The sequence below is a fragment of the Bufo bufo genome, chromosome 6 (genome assembly GCF_905171765.1).
Source record: "Bufo bufo chromosome 6, aBufBuf1.1, whole genome shotgun sequence".
NCBI lineage: Eukaryota > Metazoa > Chordata > Amphibia > Anura > Bufonidae > Bufo > Bufo bufo.
In genome coordinates, this window is record NC_053394.1 from 327,764,697 (window position 1) to 327,784,878 (window position 20,182).

General features: G+C 43.3%; 1 protein-coding gene across 1 annotated transcript in view; it reads left to right on the plus strand.

Moving 5' to 3' along the window:
* Window positions 1–1,365: 1,365 nt before the first annotated feature.
* LOC121003167 (fer-1-like protein 4) overlaps window positions 1,366–20,182 on the plus strand; it is a 144,940-nt gene continuing 126,123 nt past the window's right edge. Inside the window, exons 1-8 of the mRNA XM_040434794.1 lie at window positions 1,366–1,488; window positions 3,696–3,879; window positions 4,744–4,930; window positions 6,139–6,515; window positions 7,426–7,534; window positions 8,226–8,427; window positions 15,965–16,085; window positions 17,237–17,337. Of these exons, the coding sequence (XP_040290728.1) occupies window positions 3,784–3,879; window positions 4,744–4,930; window positions 6,139–6,515; window positions 7,426–7,534; window positions 8,226–8,427; window positions 15,965–16,085; window positions 17,237–17,337 (1,193 nt within the window). The 5' untranslated portion in view covers window positions 1,366–1,488; window positions 3,696–3,783. The remainder of the gene's footprint in view (window positions 1,489–3,695; window positions 3,880–4,743; window positions 4,931–6,138; window positions 6,516–7,425; window positions 7,535–8,225; window positions 8,428–15,964; window positions 16,086–17,236; window positions 17,338–20,182) is intronic.

Sequence of the window (20,182 nt, forward strand, 5' to 3'; positions counted from 1 at the left end):
TCACCTGGCTGGAAACCAGCCCAGCCGCACATGCTGGGAGGAAAATACCTGCCTTGCCAGACACAACCCCTCACTGTGTCACAGTACCTAGCGGGGATTTATCAAAACTGGCTCAGTTGCCCCCAGCAACCAATCAGATTCCACTTTTCACCCACATGGAAGAAAAATATATTTTAAATATATGTCATATATATAAATTATGTTGCTAAATATATTTAAAATATATTTCTCTTCCATATGGGCATTTTCCAAATGAGCCCTGAAAAATGAAAGGTGGAATCCAATTGGTTTGCGTGGGCAACTAAGCCTGTTTGCCTTTACACCAATTTTGGTGAATCCTCCCTATAGTGACTGCAAGCCTCCATCTTCACTGGCAGAGTCATAAACCAGCCACTCCTGCTGTGGGCCTATAAATTATGGCAAAACTTTTCACATTTTAATTTTCTTTTGCTGGGTCTTCTTTAAGAATGCCTGATCAACATGGTTGCAACTCCTTAGAGGTCCTTAACACCTTCCTGGGTCTTTAAAGATGGCACCCGCTGCTGAGCGGAGTAGACACCATAGCCAGGGGTTGCTGCTGTTCCAATGCTAGTGCATTGGAGTCTAAGAGAATAGCAATCTAATGATTGCTTGTTATAGTTCCCTATGGGAACTGTAAAAAAAAGTGTGAAAAAAATAATAAAGTTTAAAAAAATATATATTATATATTTAAATCACCCCCCCTCAAAAAAAAAATACACATTATGGGTATCGCCACCTGCGAAAACACCCATACTATAAAAATATAAAAATATTTTCCCCATATAGCAAACGGCAAAACACAAAAAAAATCTCAAAATGGCTAATTCGACGGTTTTGGTCACTTCATTTCCCACAAAAAATTTAATAAAAAGTGATCAAAAAGTTGTACACACCCCAATGGTATCAATGAAAAGTACAGATCGCCCCAGAAAAAATGAATACTTGCACAGCTCCGTAACTACAGGGGTCAGAATATGGCAACAAAAAACTAAAACAGATTTTTTTCGAAGGTTTTTATTATTTTATCAGTATCAAATCGCAAGAAAAACTATACATATAAGGTATCGCCGGATTCGTACTGACCTGTAGAATAAAAGTAACTGGTCAGTTTTATTACACATCGAACGTCGTTAGTAAAAAAAAAAAAGTAAAACTGGCGGAATTGCTTTTTTTTTTCCAATTCCACCCCATTTGGATTTTTTTTCATGCTTCCCACTACATCATATGCAATATTAAATGACTTAAAAGACTTTAAAAGACTTTGCTTTGACAGTACAACTCATAATTTCATCATGGTTTGTTCTTCCCAGATCACAGATTTCTGCAGAAATGGGCAGTTATCACAGATCCAAAAGACACCAGAGCGGGAATAAAAGGTTTTGTAAAATGCAACTTGTCTGTAGTAACAAGAGGAGATTCCATAGCGGCCCCTCCATCTACTGGCAGCCAGAATGATGATGTGGAAAAGTAAGTGTAATTTATAGATACCTCCTGAAACATCAAAAAACATCTCAAATCACCAAGACTTTCTATTGATTGTAAACAGAATTGGGGTAATTTATCAAACTGGTGTAAAGTAGAACTGGCTTAGCTGCCCATAGCAACCAATCAGATTTCACTTTTCATTTTTGACATCTCCTTTGGAAAATGAAAGGTGGAATCTGATTGGTTGCTATGGGCAACTAAGCCAGATCTACTTTACACCAGTTTGATAAATGGCCCCAGATTTGTGTAGTTTTAGCACAATTTAGCATAAGAGTACATAGGTCTGACAGTCTCCTTTAAAGTAGAACATGGTGACCTGTCTAATATATATATACAGAGAGTGACTAGTTAAAGGGTTTGTCCCAGAATGACAACTTATCCACTGGATAGGTTATAAGTATCTGACTGGAGGGGGTCCCAGCAATCATAAGAATGGTGGTTTCCCTTTTGAATGGAGTGATGGTTGAGCATGTGTACTGCTGTGCCACTCAAAGTCTATGGGACTTTGGAAAATAGCTATCTTAGTTATCTCTGACTCCCAGTACCAGGCACAGTTGCTATATGATGTACTGAGATGGAGGACCAAGGGCCAAAAATGTAAAAGCCTGGAAAACCCCTTTAGGCCAGTTTCACATGGCTGTGTTTGGTCCAGTAAATATGGTCCATGTGTCTGCTGCATTTCCAGGCCCCCATGTGGTTTGGCTGACCTGAATTCACTGACTCATAGTGATGTCATGGTGCGGTGTAGAAGGAAACTCCACACTGAACACCGATGGGAAGCAGCAACAGGAACTAGGCCTGAACACTGGGGAAATGGAGCTGGTCACCTCCTAGAGCAACTCTAATGCTAGTCCTGACTAACTATAAGTATGAACAGGCCTCGATGGTAGAGAAGTTCATACACCGGAACCTAGGGCCCTAACACACCCTGTAGAACCCTGGTAATAGTGTCAGGACTAGAGACGACCGGTTCCCCCACCAGAAGAATGAACCAGAATATCCCTCAGGCCTATAAACAAAGGAGAGAGTAAGACAAAACTTACTGACATGTTCTAACGCGGGTCCACCTGACCCCCAGAACATCTAACAACAAGTTTTCAGAGATGTTCAAGTAGGTGTCCACCTGACCCCCCAGAAGATCACTCAACGAGAGGTGACAGTGATTAGCAAACTGGATCGGCAGATAAGAAACCAGTGTCAAGAATAACCACTTTAACAATAGCACAGGTAAACATGGTCACTTTTCTGGAACACCAGCAGTTCACACCACAACAACTGGAACCCATGAATATGTACTGGAACCCAAACACCATACAGGACACAGTACAAACAGCAAACACAGAATCCAGCACACCAGTAACTGCCTGGACCCCCATGCGGACAGGATGCATGGCTGCCCCAGGCTCCGGGGAACCCTGGAGCCCTCTCACCGAAGGCACAGACAGACAGGGGAGTATCTAGCATCCATGTAGGACCGTACACACCAAAACAGACCAGACATGGAACAACAACTAGACATACAACACAAACCCTGAACATAAACCACACCATACATAGAAACGGGTAAGGTAGGAAGACATGGTAACAACGGGATGACATTGATGTCTCACTAGGTGGCCCTAAATAACTGGGCAGATGGAATACCCAGGACAGGAGCATAGCTCCAGCACCAACAGAGGCTGGAGGACAACTAAACTCCAGGCTAGCAGCCACAGGCAATATAAGTACCTAGTGACCACACCCAGCCAGGTAGTTAACCCCACAAGCACCAGACAGGGAAGGGAAACAAACCTTAAAGGAGAAGTGTACACACGCTGCATAAACTACACGTTGCCCCAGGCACCCAGCATGCACGGTAAACGTGTCACGGCAAACAACACAGAGACTAAGACACAACCGTGACAAGTGATTTATGATGCTGTGAGTTCCAGACTGACTGTGGGTCTAATGTCCCAAATTCACATGCTGATGTTAGTTGAGGGATGTACTGTATGTTTTTGGTTGGTCTGGAACTCGCAGCATCATAGATTACTAGGATGCAATGGGGCAATACACAGACCCTATTTAATGGGCTGCACAGGCTCATGTGAAACTAACCTACAGAAACTGATATGCTAACATTAGAATCTTACTGTATAATATAATAAAACCAAGAAATGCAAATGTCCTAAAATTGTTGTCTCCACTAGGAATTTGCTGCTCCCCAAAAGGATTCCAGCTGAGAGGCCATGGTCAAAATTAAGTGTTAAAATCTTCAAGGCAGAAGGACTTCCTAGTATGAATGATGGTATAATGGGAAGTTTCTCTAAAATGATGGGAGAGAAGAAAGTGTTCATTGATCCCTATGTCCAAGTTACTTTTGCTGGACAGCAGGTATATGCTATTACAAGGAAAATGGCAATGGATATATGACTAAAATTAATACAGTTGGGATGACCACTCAAAATTGCTTTGAATGGTCATTAGGAAGGGTGATCTTCACAAAGAAGGTGGCCAGTATACATAGCATATGATGGAACTGAAAGTCTGTCAAAGAAAATCTAGTTGGGATAAGGGATGGTCTTCTCAAAAAGGCTGTCTTTTGGAGAGGTTTCCCTTTCACTGTATATATCAGACATTAGATGGAAATACCTTTTGGGATTGTTTATGGGCCATCAATGGACCATATATCATTTGAACATTTGCAAAAACATCTTGATTTCTAATGTTTTATTGGTAATTTAGGCTACTTGTGGCTTAAGGCTACTTTCACACTTGCGGCAGGACGGATCCGACATGCTGTTCACCATGTCGGATCCGTCCTGCGGCTTTTTCGCCGTGCCGCCGGACCGCCGCTCCGTCCCCATTGACTATAATGGGGACGGGGGCGGAGCCCCGGCGCAGCACGGCGGTGCACGGCGAAAGCCGCCGGACTAAAAAGCCTGACATGCAGTAATTTTAGTCCGGTGGCCTTTCGCCGTGCACCGCCGCGCTGCGCCGGAGCTCTGCCCCCGTCCCCATTATAGTCAATGGGGACGGAGCGGCGGTCCGGCGGCACGGCGAAATAGCTGCAGGACGGATCCGACATGGTGAACAGCATGTCGGATCCGTCCTGCCGCAAGTGTGAAAGTACCCTTAGACGACAGTTTACTTTCATTTGCATCCTCCATTTTGAAAAATCAGGTGATCTTGTAATATCCGCGCATAATTTCATATTATATTTTATTATTATTATTTTTTTTACTTTTTTCCTTTTAGGGAGAGACTTCCGTAGAAAGTGACACCAATGCACCAGAATGGAATGAGCAAATCAGTTTCATTGAGCTTTTCCCACCTCTGGTTCGTAAAATAAAAATTCAAGTGCTAGATGATGCTACTACTGGAGATGTCACTCTGGCCACTCATTTTATTGATCTTCAGCAAATATCGGACCCGAACAAAAATGGTGAGACTGAATAAATTTACAAAATATAATATAAATATAATATGTAGAGAAAGTTAATACAAACCACGTATTGCCTCTTTTGCTGGCTAGACTAATTTTTCCATCACATTATACACTTCTTGTTTCCATGGTTATGACCACCCTACAATCCATCAGCGGTGGCTGTGCTTGTTCCTAAGTGCGCAAGCACGGCCACCGATGCTGGATTGAAAGGTGATCGTAACCATGGAAATGAGAAGTGTATAATGTGATGGAAAAATGAGTCTAGCCAGAAAAGGAAGTAATATGGATAATAACAATACATTAGTAAGTGCCTTGTATTAGCTTTCTCTACATGATAAATGCTGTGTCTGAAGTGACACAACCCCTTTAAATAATCTACATATAAAAATGTAGTGGCTCATGCTGATGATAAATTTGGTGTGCAATTAGATCTTTTTAAACCACCTGTTGGTTGCCTTACTTTACAATAGAATTTTGTGGCAAAATTTTGGCAAGAAAATGGCTTAAGACCCTCCATGTTTTGGTAAGTTACGCTCATTTTCTGCCAAGCCACATTCATTTGGCAAGCTTAGTGCATGAATCTTTTCTAAAAATAGATGACAGATTTTTGCCACAGGGGCTTGGCACTCTGACATTAAGTACATGTGGGCCATTATGTGAATTATAGAATTTTTCTATATTGGCAAGTACTGGCAATATATACTGGCAATATAGAACTTTTAAAATACTTTTTCATAAATAAGTGGGTGTTTCATGGGCGGGAGTTCAATCTTTGAGAACCATGTTGATCATCAAAATATAGGCATCTCAGATGCTGATGGTTAGAGGGGTTCTAGGGTGTCATACCACTACACGTATGGTCTATCCCAACTGTATACCGTTAGTGTTTTAGTCTTGAATAACCTATTTAAATCCCCTAGATCTTTGCAGCTAACATGGAGCTAAACAAAACCAAATTACATTATACTTGCTGGATAACATTTGTAATTAAAGTGGTTTTCCAGTCTCGATATTGATGACCTTTCTTGAGGATAGGTCATCAATATCAGATTTGTGGGAATTCAACACTCCTGCAATCATTCAGCAGCTGCAGGCACCAGAAACAAAAGAAGATGGAGCTGAAAGCAGATAGGACATCAATGTTGAGAGACTGGAAACCCCACTACATAAAAATATGTATTAATTCTACAATGTATTATGTTTAGCTGGCTTTAACCCAACTTTTGGACCTACCTGGGTCAACTTTTATGGATCTCCGCAAAATTATACCTTGAGAGATGTGCACAAGGATCTGAATGAGGGCCGAGGTGAAGGAATATTCTATCGTGGTCGCATTCTTGTGGCTGTGACTCTGGATATTTTTACCAACAACAACATTCAGGAGAAGAAACCACTCCAAGCTCTGAAAAATGCATTCAGTAAGTTTAAAATGAAGAAGAAAAGCAAAAAGTTAAAGGAAAAGGAGAAAAAGGAGAAGGAAAGTGCAGCTGTCGAAAATGCTGAAGATGCAGAAGGTGAACAGAATAACGAACAGCCTGATGCTGTCACAGTGGAAGTGGATGATATCCTTCCTTTGCCAGAGGTACGTATTCAAGACAAGGTCAATCTATATATTTGAGTCCAGAAGAGCCCAAGGGCCTTATAGGTCCACCCTACAGTATATGAAGAAGTGAACCAATCTGATTCCCACAGCGTGAACAGAGAAGAGAGGCAGTGGAAAATCTTTTAGCTATGTGATACAGTGTATAATATCAGCAATATATAAGCTTTCTACAAGCTTCCAGATGGTTAGCGCAGTGAGAAGTTCTATATTGTATCATAAATACCGCAGCACACCGAACTTCAGTGAAACTACACCCTAGATCTCATTCCCATATGGACTGAAAAACACATGGGGTTTCTGGGGAATGCACCAGTATATTCACATTTTTTTTCGGGCTGAGTAATAAATAAATAACACAATATCTCAATTGTAATTACTTGTAAAAATTCATACATGGAATGTGGAAAAGAAATGTGATTTTTTTCAAAAGGTACTAAAACAAAATCTCTCATAATGTTCCTCACAGTAAGAATATTATTGGCAATCCAGTTAGTAAAATCCACATTCCCTACATGTTTTTGAAACCCTAGTTAGAGCAAACGGTGACATTCCAATCTACCCTTGTTCACAGGAATATGATAGTTTTAATAGGCACCCTGGCTCTTTGGTTCTTCCACACGAATCGTATGAGCAGAAATTGAATCTTATTTATAAAAAAAACCTGTTAGGGAGCAGAATTGGTAGGTTCCTAAAGTAATATGAAATATTAGGTAATAGCATCATTTTGGCTGCAGAAACCCAAGAGATAGGCAATTTAGAATAGTGTTTGGTATCATTCTGGAGAGTAGACAGGAGGGTACTAAAATTAGAGGTAACTAACTGTGATTGGGTGAGTCATGGTTTTTTCTATAACAATGTTTGTGTATTGTGCCCATTGTTTGTTATGTAGAATGCATTGGGTGTTAAGGAAGAATTCCTTCTGTATGGAGTATTCTTTGAAGTTACAATGATGGACCCAAGTATTGGGAATAATCGAGTGAAATTTGAAATTTCTATTGGTAAGTCTATAGGTAATGTCTTGGTTGTTGCAGTTTATCCAATATTTTTCCAACAATTTAAAGGTCTTTATATAAAATACACAGATTCAAAACCAAGTGACTTGACATATAATATGAAGCAGCAATTATACCGTCTTCAAGATCACAACTGCCTTAGGGTGCCCATGCACCTTCAACAGCTTTCCGCTGAGCACTCGTTTGACCGACAGCTATCTGTCTCAACTCCCTCTGCCAAATGTGTGTTTTTTTTAATGGGAGAAAGACATTGACAGTCACCTATTCTCCTGAAAGAACACAATTCAATCCACCTGATCCTTCTTGCCCCTGACATCACCTGTCAGAAGAGAGTCAAAAGCTCCCCACATACATTACATGGTCAACTAGTCTCACAAAAAATGGTGACAATAGTCTAAATTGTATTGGGGCCCTAATAGTTTGTGTGACTACTCTAGAGATAGAACAGCTAAACAGCGATTTGTGTTATCTTGGACAAAACAATCATATTGAGGAACATCATGTCTCCCCATCTGTCAGTTCGGACCAGATTATGTCATAGCAAGTTAACTAAACAAATGCAAAACCAGTTCACTAATACATACCTACAGTATCTTTACATGACTATTAACAGCTCTGGTACTTCTAACAGTATATTAATTGATATGTTTATCTTATATTTACTTTTATTGTATAGGGAACTATGGAAAAACTGCAGAAATAATCACAAAAGCATCTAAAAAGAAAGGAGATGCAGTCCCAGAAGAGCGTCAGGGCCTGCTCGATGCTAGTTCAGAAGATGAGCTCAGTGTGGACTTTGAGGGAGACTCAATTAATAATGACCATAGAAACAAGTCTGTAACCCCCCTGAAGACGCCAGAGCATACACAGCCAGACGGGTAATATAAGCATATTATATTTGATATACACTACTCGCAAAAAGTTAGGGATATTTGCACTCTAACCTTTACAGGGGACCTAAATGTGACCTTCTCTAAACTTTTGAATGAACATGTCCAAATATTCGATGTGTCAGTACTTTTTGCACAACTTGCTGTTCTCTAACAAGGAGCTTAACAGCAAAATTCACAAAATTCATATTATTATTATTAAAAGCACTTTATTAAACAATACATATTAGAAAGGTTTAAAAACAACAGTGCAGGTAAGATGGCGACATCACTGGGGGGGACCACATGGGCAATATCATATCAGTAAGTTATCAAAATATCAAAAAAAAAAGTGCAAGTACTGGCTATAGTAACATTGAAAAAACTGTGAGGTTACTGTGAGGTTACCCATAGTGTATCTCCATCCAGGATGGCGCCAACCTGGACGGAGATACACTATGGTAACCTCACAGTTTTTTCAATGTTACTATAGCCAGTATTTGCACTTGCACTTTTTTTCAGGTATTTTAATAACTTACTGATATATGATATTGCCCATGTGGTCCCCTCCAGTGATGTCGCCATCTTACCTGCACTGTTGTTTTTAAACCTTTCTAATTATTATGTATTGTTTAATAAAGTACTTTTGATAATAGTTATGTGGACCAGGTACCAGTGTTGAAGACGTCAAGGAGAGCATTATGCATCAGCCACTGTTGTCACCAGACGAGCCTTTGGTGGTGGTGGTGTTACAGTGTGGGTAGGTGTGTCTAGTCAATACAGAACTGCTATACACTTTGTGAATGGTACAGTAACAAGCCCATACTGCTTGAATAACATCATTAATCCAGTCATTGTGCCTCTGCATGAACAGCACAGGCCTAATTTCATCTTCATGGATGACAATGCACCAGCTTATCAAGGTGGCATCATTAGGGAACAGCTGCTGGAGACTGGGGTACCTCAAATAGAGTGGACTGCACTTTCTTCAGACCAGAATCCCATTGAAAACCTATGGGATCAGCTGAGTCGCCGTGTAGAGGCTCGTAACTCTGTACCCCAGAACCTCAATGACCTGAGGGCCGCCCTTCAAGAAGAGTGAGATGCTATGCCTCTGCAGACAATAAGTCGTCTAGTGAACAGCATGAGGAGTCATTGTCAAGCTGTAATTGATGCTCAAGGCCACATGATAAGTTATTGAGACATTGGAATTTTTTGTGGAGGTATACCCACCACTGCTGTTGGCTTTTGTTTCAATACATTGTTTGAGATGAGGAAATCCCCATTTCATGCGTCTACTAAAATGCCCTACTTTCAGGATATAATATCACTGTAGCATGAACTTTTCATTTTTTCCATAAATTTCACCGGAAAGCCAAATATTCGTAACTTTTTGTGAATAGTTGAATATTTCATATAGCTAAATCTCCACCAAACCATTTATTACACTGAAATGAAAAAACGTAATAACATGTGAAAGGTGTTTTTTCTTAAAAATGAAAATATACAAAAACCTGTGTAGATAAGTCTGTCTTATGTACAATATATTGGCTGTGATAAGCCATTTCATGCTGGGGAATGTCAATTGGTTTTCTTGTATAGGATGACTGACAGGGAATCCAGAAATCTGTCCACCCCCACGATCTACAGTTCTGATCATACATGCTTGTGAATTGATATAATAGGATTAATTAAACATAATTAAAGCTTGGTTATCTATTCTTTAGACACTGAATATATTATTTTCTGATTTACAGTGCCTTGAAAAAAGTATTTGTATCCCTTGAACTTTTCCACATTTTTTCATGTTACACCTACAAACTTATATGTATTTTATTTGGATTTTATGTGATAGACCAACACAAAGTAGCAAATACGTATGAAGTGAAAAGAAGTGATACATAGTTTTCAAAAATGTTAATGGATACAAATCTGCAAAGTGTGGGGTGCATTTGTGTTCAGCCCCCTTGAGTCAATACTTTGCATGACCACCATTCGCGGCAATTACAGCTGCAAATCTTTTGGGGTATGTCTGTACCATCTAAAGAAAACCTAAAAAAAATTAGTGTGCATACCCAACAAATTAGCACATGAGTCCAACAACGTAGCAAAATGTAATTTATTAGATATCACTTAAAAAAATACATATAGCAAGGGGAGTAAACATGAACCAGTGTGGTAGCAAGAATATGAGGAGAGCACATGGGAAGGGGATAGTAATAATCATATACAAGTGCAGAGAGTCATATGTGGTAATACTGAATGGAGGCTGGAACGTGCCTGGTCCACTGCACACCACCGGTATGAGGGAAATGTGCAGGGATCAAGCAAGCACACAGCCTGCAAGTGTAACAGCAGTACTGCACAGGGTTTACAGAATGTAACTATAATCACAGTCAACAAGTTACAAAGGTAATCAAACAAGATAGTGATCCCCTTCCCATTGTCACCTCACCTGCCCAACGCGTTTCACCAAACAGGCTTCGTCAGGGAGTCACTGAGAGCATCTGTGAACAGCAATTTTTAAGTCTTGCCACAGATTATAAATGGGATTTAGGTCTGAACTTTGACTGGGCCATTCAAACACATGAATATGCTTTGATCCAAACCATTCCATTGTAGTGCTGGCCATATGTTTAGGGTTCTGAACCTACATCCCAGTCTCAAGTATTTTGCAGCCTCTAGCAGGTTTTTCTCCAGCATTGCCCTTAATTTAGCTACATCCCATCAACTCTAACCAGCTGAAGAAAAGCATTGCCACAGCATGCTGCTGCCACCACCATGTTGCCCAGTGGGAATGGTGTCTTCAGGGTGATGTGCAGTCTTAGTTTTCTGCCACACATAGCGTTTTGCATTTAGGACAAAAAGTTCAACTTATCTGACCAGAGCACCTTCTCCCACATATTTGCTGTGTCCCCTAGATGGCTTGTGGCAAACTGCAAAGGGGACTTCTTATAGCTTGCTTTTAAAAATGTCTTTCTTCTTGACCCGCTTCCATAAAGGACATATTTTTGGAGTACATGTCTAAAAGTTGCACTGTGGACCGATTCTCCCACCTGTGCTGTGGATCTCTGCAGCTACTTCAGAGTGACCATGGGCCTCTTGGTTGCTTCTCTAATTAGTACTCTCCTTGCCTGGGCTGTCGGTTTAGGTGGACAGCCATGCCTTGGTTGGTTTGCAGTTGTGCCCTATTCCTTACATTTTTTAATGATGGATTGAACAGTGCTCCATCAGCTGTTCATAGCTTGTGGTATATGTTTTATATCTTATATATATCGATATATTATATTTTTTATAACCTAACCCTGCTTTACATTTCTCCACAACTTTATCCATGACCTGTCTGGTGTGTTCCTTGGTTTTCTTGATGCTGTTTGATCACTAATGTTTACTAACAAACCTCTGAGGCCTTCACAGAACAGTGGTAGTTATAGTTAGAATAAACACACAGGTAGACTCTATTTACTAATTAGGTGACACCAAACTTTTTAGATTTTTATTTATTAAACATTTAGAAAACCATGTATCATTTTCTTTTCACTTCACAAATACTTGCTACTTTGTGTTGGTCTATCACATTAAATCCCGATAAAATACATTTAAGTTTGTGGATGTAACGTGAAAAAAAATGTGGAAAAGGTTCAGGAGGTATAAATTCTTTTTCAAGGCTTTGTATACATAAAACAGGCTTTTCAAGGAAATACATAGGTTGCAATATATGGTATGAGCTGTATATAGTCTTCTAATTTCAGAAAAAGGAATACCTTTGCTTTCCCACCTAAAAGGTATCTTGTGTCCATATGTTGTAAAGACATATAGATCTGTGTAACAGAATGCAATCATTTGTATTTTTAGGTCGTAAGGATGATATCCAGGTTTTTCCTTAATAAAAGCAATCTTCTGCCATTTGGGGGTCAGAAGAGGAGGAAAGCTCAAATACCACCATGAGTCATGTCTTCTTATTCTTTTATCTATGGACGGAATTTTAAGATTTGGAGCATTGCAGACAACATTAGATTGCTTGTTTAGGGATCATACAATAATTCTACCATGGCAGTTTTTGGGGGATCTTCCAGGATCCCAAAAACTTGCCCTAAAGGATAATCAGAGAGGAACTCTGATATTAACAACTAGGAATACAAATGAGCCAATAGGATTCTGACAGGTCTATATGTCTTCACTACATACCATCTAGACACAATTAGGATAGCTTTTAGGCGGCAAGGTAAAGGTATTCCATTGTCTGAAATGAGGAGACTATATACAACTTATACCAGATATTGCAACTTAAGTATAGCCTGTTTTATATATGAATCAGAATATTATATGTTCAGTGTCTAAATCAGAATCAGCTTTATTCGCCAAACACGACACAGTCGACCGTGCTCGGAATTGGGTTAGGCACAGGTACAGGCATAGTACTAGGGGGGAGGGGGTGGGGGTTATGCAATGGGCACATCAGGGGCGAAGGATTATGGGCGGGAGATGGGGCGTGGTGAGTTCAGCAGTCTGACGGCCGTTAGGAAGAAAGTGTTCAGCCTCCTCGATGTCCTTGCATGGATGGCCTGATACCTGCGGCCGGACTTTAGACGTCTGAAGAGATGATGGCCCGGATGGGAGTGGTCACTGGATATTTTCAGAGCCCTGGAGTGCAGTCTGTTGGAGAAGATAGAGTCAAGGGGTGGTAGTGGCAGTCGAGTAGTTCTCTCCGCCGAGCTGATGACCCTTTGTAGTTTGCGCTTGTCACTGGCTGATGAGCTGGCATACCAAACCAGAAGAGACAAGCTCAGTCTCGAATCTGCAGTAGAACCAGCCCGAACTTCCTCAGTTGTCGAAGGAAGTAGAGCCACTGGGGAGCCTTCTTTATGATGGACGAGATGTTGGGACGCCAGGATAGGTCCTCAGAGATTGTTGTGCCTAGGAGGCGGGCACTAGGTACCCTTGCGACTTCAGATCCGTCAATGTAGGTCGGGGGGGGGAACTACCCTTGTCTTCCTGAAGTCGATGACCAGCTCGACCGTCTTTGTGGTGTTTAGGGCCAGATTGTGCGCGCCACACCAATTGCTGACCCTGTCGATTTCCTTACGGTAGGCCTGCTCATCGCTGTCGCTAATCAGGCCCACGAGTGTGGTGTCATCTGCGAACATGATGACTTTAACTGAGGCCTCCTCCGATCTGCACTCGTTCGTGTACAGAGAGAGCAGGAACGGCGATAGTACACATCCCTGAGGGGCGCCAGTGTTGGTGACCCTCGGTTTGGAGGTCAGATTGCCTAATCTGACGACCTGGGACCTGTTAGTGAGAAAGTCCATGATCCAATGTCGTAGTGTTGGGTGGACATCAAGCGCCGTGAGGTTCCTCTGCAGGATACTGGGGGAGATAGTATTAAAAGCTGAGCTGAAGTCTAGAAGGAGGATTCTCGCGTATGTGCTGGGTTTGTCGAGGTGTTCAGTGACGTATTCTAGACACATGTTAATCGCATAATCAGTGGATCTGTTTGCCCTGTAGGCGAATTGTAGAGGGTCCAGCCGGTCGAGAGTGGCGGGCTTCAGGATGGAGAGGACCACCTTCTCTAAGGTCTTCATGACCACCGAAGTCAGAGCCACAGGCCGGAAGTTGTTTAGATCAGAAACGCCTTGTTTCTTCGGCACAGGGATGATAGTTGAGTTCTTAAAGAAGGCGGGGACATGTCCCTCCTTAAGGGATCTGTCAAAGATTGGGGTGAGGGCCGGGGCCAGTTGGACTGACCAATATTTCAGACACGCATGAGTGACACCATCGGGACCGGGGGCTTTCCTCGCATTTAGCTTGGACAGCAGGGTGCGAACCGTAGTCACATTCACTGTAGGGGGGTCAGCAAAGTCAGCGAACGGGCAAGATAATGTGGCAGCAGGGACTGGGGTGCCCACTCTAGGGGGCATAGTCCGAGTTACATCACCCTCAGTCGAGGTCTCGAATCTGCAGTAGAACCTGCCCAGCTCCTCTGCCAGTGCCTGACAAGGGGTAGTGAGCGCCGGGGGGGGTTTGTAGTTAGTCGCGGACCTAAGACCCTTCCAGACCGCCCTCCGATCGTTCGAGCGTAGAGAATGGTGGATGCGTTTCGCATATGCCTGTTTCGCCGCACGCAGTTCCCGATTTAGGCAGTTTTTGGCCAGTCTGTACTCTAATTGATTACCGGATTTATGCGTGGTTTCCTTGCGCCTGCGTAGTTGCTTGAGCTTGTTCGTGAACCACGGTTTGTCATTTGGGTAAATCGTGTATGATCTTGAGGGGACGCAGGAGTCTTCGCAGAAACTCATGTACGAGGAGACAACATCCGCCCAGGTGTCCAGGTCATTCTCTTCTAGGGCTCCCCAGTCTGTGCAGTCAAAACAGGCCTGTAGTTGTAGCTTGGCCTCCTCGGACCACACTCTGGAAGTTCTATGGATCGGTTATGATGACTTTAGGCGACGTCTGTAGGAGGGGACCAGATGGACAAGGCAGTGGTCGGATGAGCCTAATGCGGCTCTCGGGACGGCTTTGTATGCTTTCCTTAGAGGCGTGTAACAGTGATCCAAGGTGTTCGAGAGTCTTGTGGGACAATCAATGTGCTGGGAGTAGCGTGGTAGGACACGACGGAGGTCCGCTTTATTAAAATCACCCAACACGATGAACAGTGAGCCAGGAAGGGCCGACTCCCAGTGTGCGATGGTATTGCTGAGGGCCTGTAGGGCATTACTGGTGTCAGCGTGGGGGGGATGTAAACACCCACCAGCACGTACGAAGAGAACTCCCTAGGCGAGTAGGCCGGCCTGCAGTTGATGAGGAGCGCCTCAAGGTTCGCAGTGCACATCCGTTCTAAGAGGGAGACATTAGGGCACCAGGTAGCACTGATGTAGAAGCAGATGCCGCCGCCTTTGGACTTCCCCGAAAGGAATGGTACGCTACGCTCGAACAATGTTAAATCCATGGAGGTGTAGAGCGTTGTCCGGGATGTCATCATAAAGAATAAATAACCAAGATTTAAATATGTTTAATTAATCCTACTATATTAAAATCAATAAAAAAACTCATATTAAAAGGAATTGTTTAGTTACTTGTTGGTTAAATGATGTCTGCACTTTGGAAACACACTTTGAATTCCTCCAATGTATCTAAGATAAAAAATTCAACCAAAATGGGTTGACCCATGAATGAAATTGATCACATACACACAGGATGGGTGATAAATGTATGATTGCTGGGGGTCCAACCACTAGGACTTCATGATAAAGATGGTCCTGTGCCTACCATATGAATGGAGCGATGGTCACGCATATTGCTCCACTTAATCTCCATGGGACTAACGGAGATAGCCAAGCACTCCATCAGTCCTGTGGACTTTGAATGAAAAACTAGTGCGCATACACGACTAACACTCCATTGAAACGAGGGACACTGAACTCTTGTTCTTGTGATTGATGGGAATCTCAGTAATTTGACTCTTACTATCATACATTTATCACCTATCCTGTGGACATGCACAAGACAAACCCTGCTGCTGAATAATTGACTTTCCTCTTTGCAGTTCTTATCTCTGTATACAAATGGGCAGTGAGAGACCTTGTGTACATGTGTGGAGCTACTGGGAGGACCACAGCTGGAGGCTGTACAGTTCTAACTGGATAGTAAAGATTGCTGAGCGTCTGGTAAGCACCAAATCCCAACATGACTTCCTTCTTTACACAAATATGCAAAATGACCATGGAGCCCCAGTTATGGGTCTTCAATACAGTAAAAGCCAGATATCCCTCCAAGGAAGGAAAACAAAGCAAAGGGATGTCACCAGATCCACCATATTAAGTGGCCCCTATGTCAAGATCCAGCTCTCTTGCAAGCCTTAAGGGTGCGACAAGGGAAAAAAGCTAAGCCGATTATCCATCCACAGACAGCTGTTTTGGGGTGTTGCCCTCACAAGTGTGGAGTAGGATTCTTGCTAATCTTGAGCAATGCCTAGGATACTATTTAAACAAAACAATAGCTGATCTTCTTTGCACGCCGCACTTCTTTTAGTACACAGTCTTTGGTGCTCTTACATGTTGTATATTAGGTGTTCTGGATAGTAATAGTTTTTATAAAGTGCCACTTTTCATAGGCTATATATTAATGTTTCTGTAGTGAGTGCTAAAATTTGAGATCAACATTTTAAGAGAAACAAAGTCCCTTTTAATGTACAGGTGAAACTCGAAAAATTAGAATATTGTGCAAAAGTCCATTTATTTCAGTAATGCAAATTAAAAGGAATTGCATTAATGCAGCTTAAAATTTGAATTTTGTGAAAAGGTTCGATATTCTAGGCTCAAAGTGTCACACTCTAGTCAGCTAATTAATCCACACTCCCTGAGCAAAGGGTACCTCAAAATTGAGACTTTGGAGTTTCATAAGCTATAAGCCATAATCATTCAAATTATAACAAATAAAGTCTTGAAATATCTCGCTTTGCATGTAATGAGTCTATCTCATATAATAGTTTCACCTTTTTAAGTTGCATTACTGAAAAAAAATGAACTTTGCACGATATTCAAATTTTTCGAGTTTTACCTGTATGTCAGTTTGGCCTATATTGGGGAATGAAAGGCTCAAGCATGTCGAATTTGAACGCGTCCAATCCTTTTTTCTAACAGTAGATAAAACGTTGCCAAAAGTGTCTGGCAGCAGCTTATTTCCCTCTCCTCATCAAGAGCACATGCACACTAGGCTGAACCGAGCTTGCATGTTTAGGGGCAGGTTTGGAGGAATAGCTGTCGGTTGAACGAGTGTTTGAATATAGCCGCTGTAAATCTGTAACAATTCTTTACAGGAACATGGACTTGACGAAGTGGAGAAGTTGACAAAAAGACCAAAATCAAATCCAGAAATTCGTTTAAAACAAGTTCTTGAGGAATTTGTTGCTGGCTGCAGGTATTTTTTTTTTATAAAGATAGAAAAATTTCAATAAACTAAAGCATTTTTCTATTTTTTACATTCACCTTTACCAAAATTAAGGGTGGCTGCACGCGGTGCTGATTACAGTATGTGCTGTTTCTCATCCGTATCATTGGGGGACACAGGCTTGACTTTGGGTATAACTAAGGCCACTAGGAGGCGACACTAAGCACAAAAGTGTAAGCTCCTCCCTCCAGCGATACCCTTCCTACAGGGACTAAGCTAAAACAGTTTTAGCTTAGTGTCCGTAGAAGGCAGACCTTCCTTGCTTTGCAGGTCTGCTGATTTTATTTTTTTAAATTTTTTCCTTTCTTCCAGCGGGATTACAGGCAGACCTAGCTGTCCTAGGCAGTCCCACCCAGGAGACGGGAGACCAGGGGGTCCCCAAGCCCGCTGCTCCTTCCTCGTCTCCAGAAGACAAAGAGGATCAGAGGTTCTTAAAGCCTCTGCATCCCACCAGCCTTCGGGTCACCACGGCCGCCCACGATAAGTCCCCTCTGTTTTGGTGTAGCGGCCCTCTCCAAGGGGCCGCACACCGAAGGTGGTGACCCGGCTGAAACCAGGGGGGCAGAAGACGCCGGACGGGTAAGTATTCCTGGATCCAAGCCCCCCTCTCCCCCCTCCCTTTTCACAGGTTACTTGCTAGGATTGCCCCCATGAAGCCTTGTGCCCCCAGGTGGGGAAAGAGTTAATAGCTGCATGTCAGCTCTCCTATGGGGGTGGGAGTGGGGTGAAGGGAAGCCCTCTGTACTTTCCAAGCTTCATTCTGGGCCCTAAACCCCGCCACCTGTTTCATGTGGAGTTCTGCTATTCTCCTCCGCCGGGGCCACTTGTAAATTGAGGCCCCTGGCTTCTACTGCGGCCTACTTCCGCCGCTGATACTTCTCACCCGGCCGGCATCTCCGCTCGGTCTGGACTCCTTGGTGCACAACCACTATACTGGGGGTGTGATGGAGAGTCCTGGGGAGTCAGTTGATGCACTCCTTTTTCTTTTTTGTGGGTGGCCGACTCCATTATGGGGGCAGGGCATGAGTTCTCCCCGCTTCCCCCCTCCATCTGGCATCCTAGCGTGAATTTTTTGCTGGTTTCTCTGACTCCGCCCATCTCCTGCTCAGGAGGACCTCTGCGGACTTTGGCACCAGGTTTTCTCCGAACAGGCTGCAGTAAGGGGCACAGGCCGGGTAAGCTCTTTCCCCTCCTTCCTACAGGGTCTAGCTTATCCTTCTACCTTTTACCACAGGTACTCACTATGTACGAACCCAGATCCCAAGCCCCAAAGCCGGTGGTCACTTCCTTGCAACATTTTGCATGTGCTTCTTGTTGCTCAAAATTCCCATCCGGTCAGTCGGACCCCTCTGCTCCTCTTGCTCTGCTCGACTGCCAAGTGGCTCTGACCCTGTCCCAGTCGCCCCTCCTGCCCATGGTAGAGACGGAATGGGTGCGCTCTCTGTCTTAGATGGTGCAGGCCGTTTCCTATTCCAATAGGGCCATTGTGGACATGCGGGGGCGTTTAGCCGTGCGGCCACACTCTGACCAGTCAGACTCTGGGGACCCCTCTGCTGCCCCCTATCGTGGCCTTCCTGCAAAACGGGACAGACCACCTTCTCCTCGAAGGGCGTCTGTGTCCCCAGTTTCATCCACCTCCCCGCCACCTCCCAGGGAGTCTCACTCCAACGCGTCCTCATTAGAAGAGGCGTGTTCTGAGGAAAAGTTGTCAGACTCTGAATTTGTCTTACCGGAGGACCAGTCTTCCAAACTGTCCGCTATGATAGACAATCTCATTGCAGTGGTTATAGAAACCTTACATATTGAGGACCCTGCGCCCTCCTCTGCCGGTTCAGTTTTTTCCTTCAGGCGATCCTGTCGCTCGCCAAAGGTGTTCCCCAACCACCCGGAGTTCGCTTCCTCCCTATCTAAGGAATGGAACTTCCCTGACAGGTGTTTTGCTTTACCGAAATGCTTAGATGTCTTATATCCCTTTCCAGAGGATTTGACAAAGAGGTGGTCGTCGTCTCCTATTGTGGACCCTCTGGTATCCTGCCTGGCTAAGAATACCACCTTGCCTATGGCGAATGGGGCTTCCTTCTCTGACCCAAGGGATAAGAAATTGGAATCCTTTGCCAAATATTCTTTTGAAGCAGTTGGCACTGCCCTGCGCCCGGTTTTTGCCTCGACATGGGTTAGTAAGGCTATGACCGATTCGGCAAACAAGCTACGTCAGGGCCTCGTCTCTGGAGACTCCCCAGAGGAACTTTCGGATATTGCAGTGCAACTTTCCCACTCCAGCTCTTACATCTGTGAGGCCTCTCTGGACGTGGCCAGGCTTTCGGCCCTTTTGGTGGCTATGTAAGTCGTGTACTGGGGTGGGCATCCCAGAATACAGCGAAGTCACAGACAAGGAAAGCGACACTGACACCAGCTTAATATGCAAGAAACAGAAAACTTTACTTAGACAACAAGTAATAACATAAGCATCACCAAAGCAATACAAACATGCATAGAAACGCTATATCCCGAACCCACAGTCAATGTCTCTGCCCACTGGACAGGCCTAGCAGAGCATGCAAGTCAATAACTGTGCTGCAGTCCAGTACAGTACAGCCTAGCAAAACGATATAATCCTAACTGACTAACTAATGCGAGGCCTAGGCTAGTCTCTGTAACTTCAGGCGCCACACAATATATTACAATCAGTAACCAGGTGTACTGACCTTCATCCGTTCTGGGCCCGAGGATGCAGTTCTGTAAGAAGGTCTGGCAGACGTTCTTCTCTACCTCTTGCATGACGTTCTTTGTTTTGGTTTCACTTTCTCATCTCCTT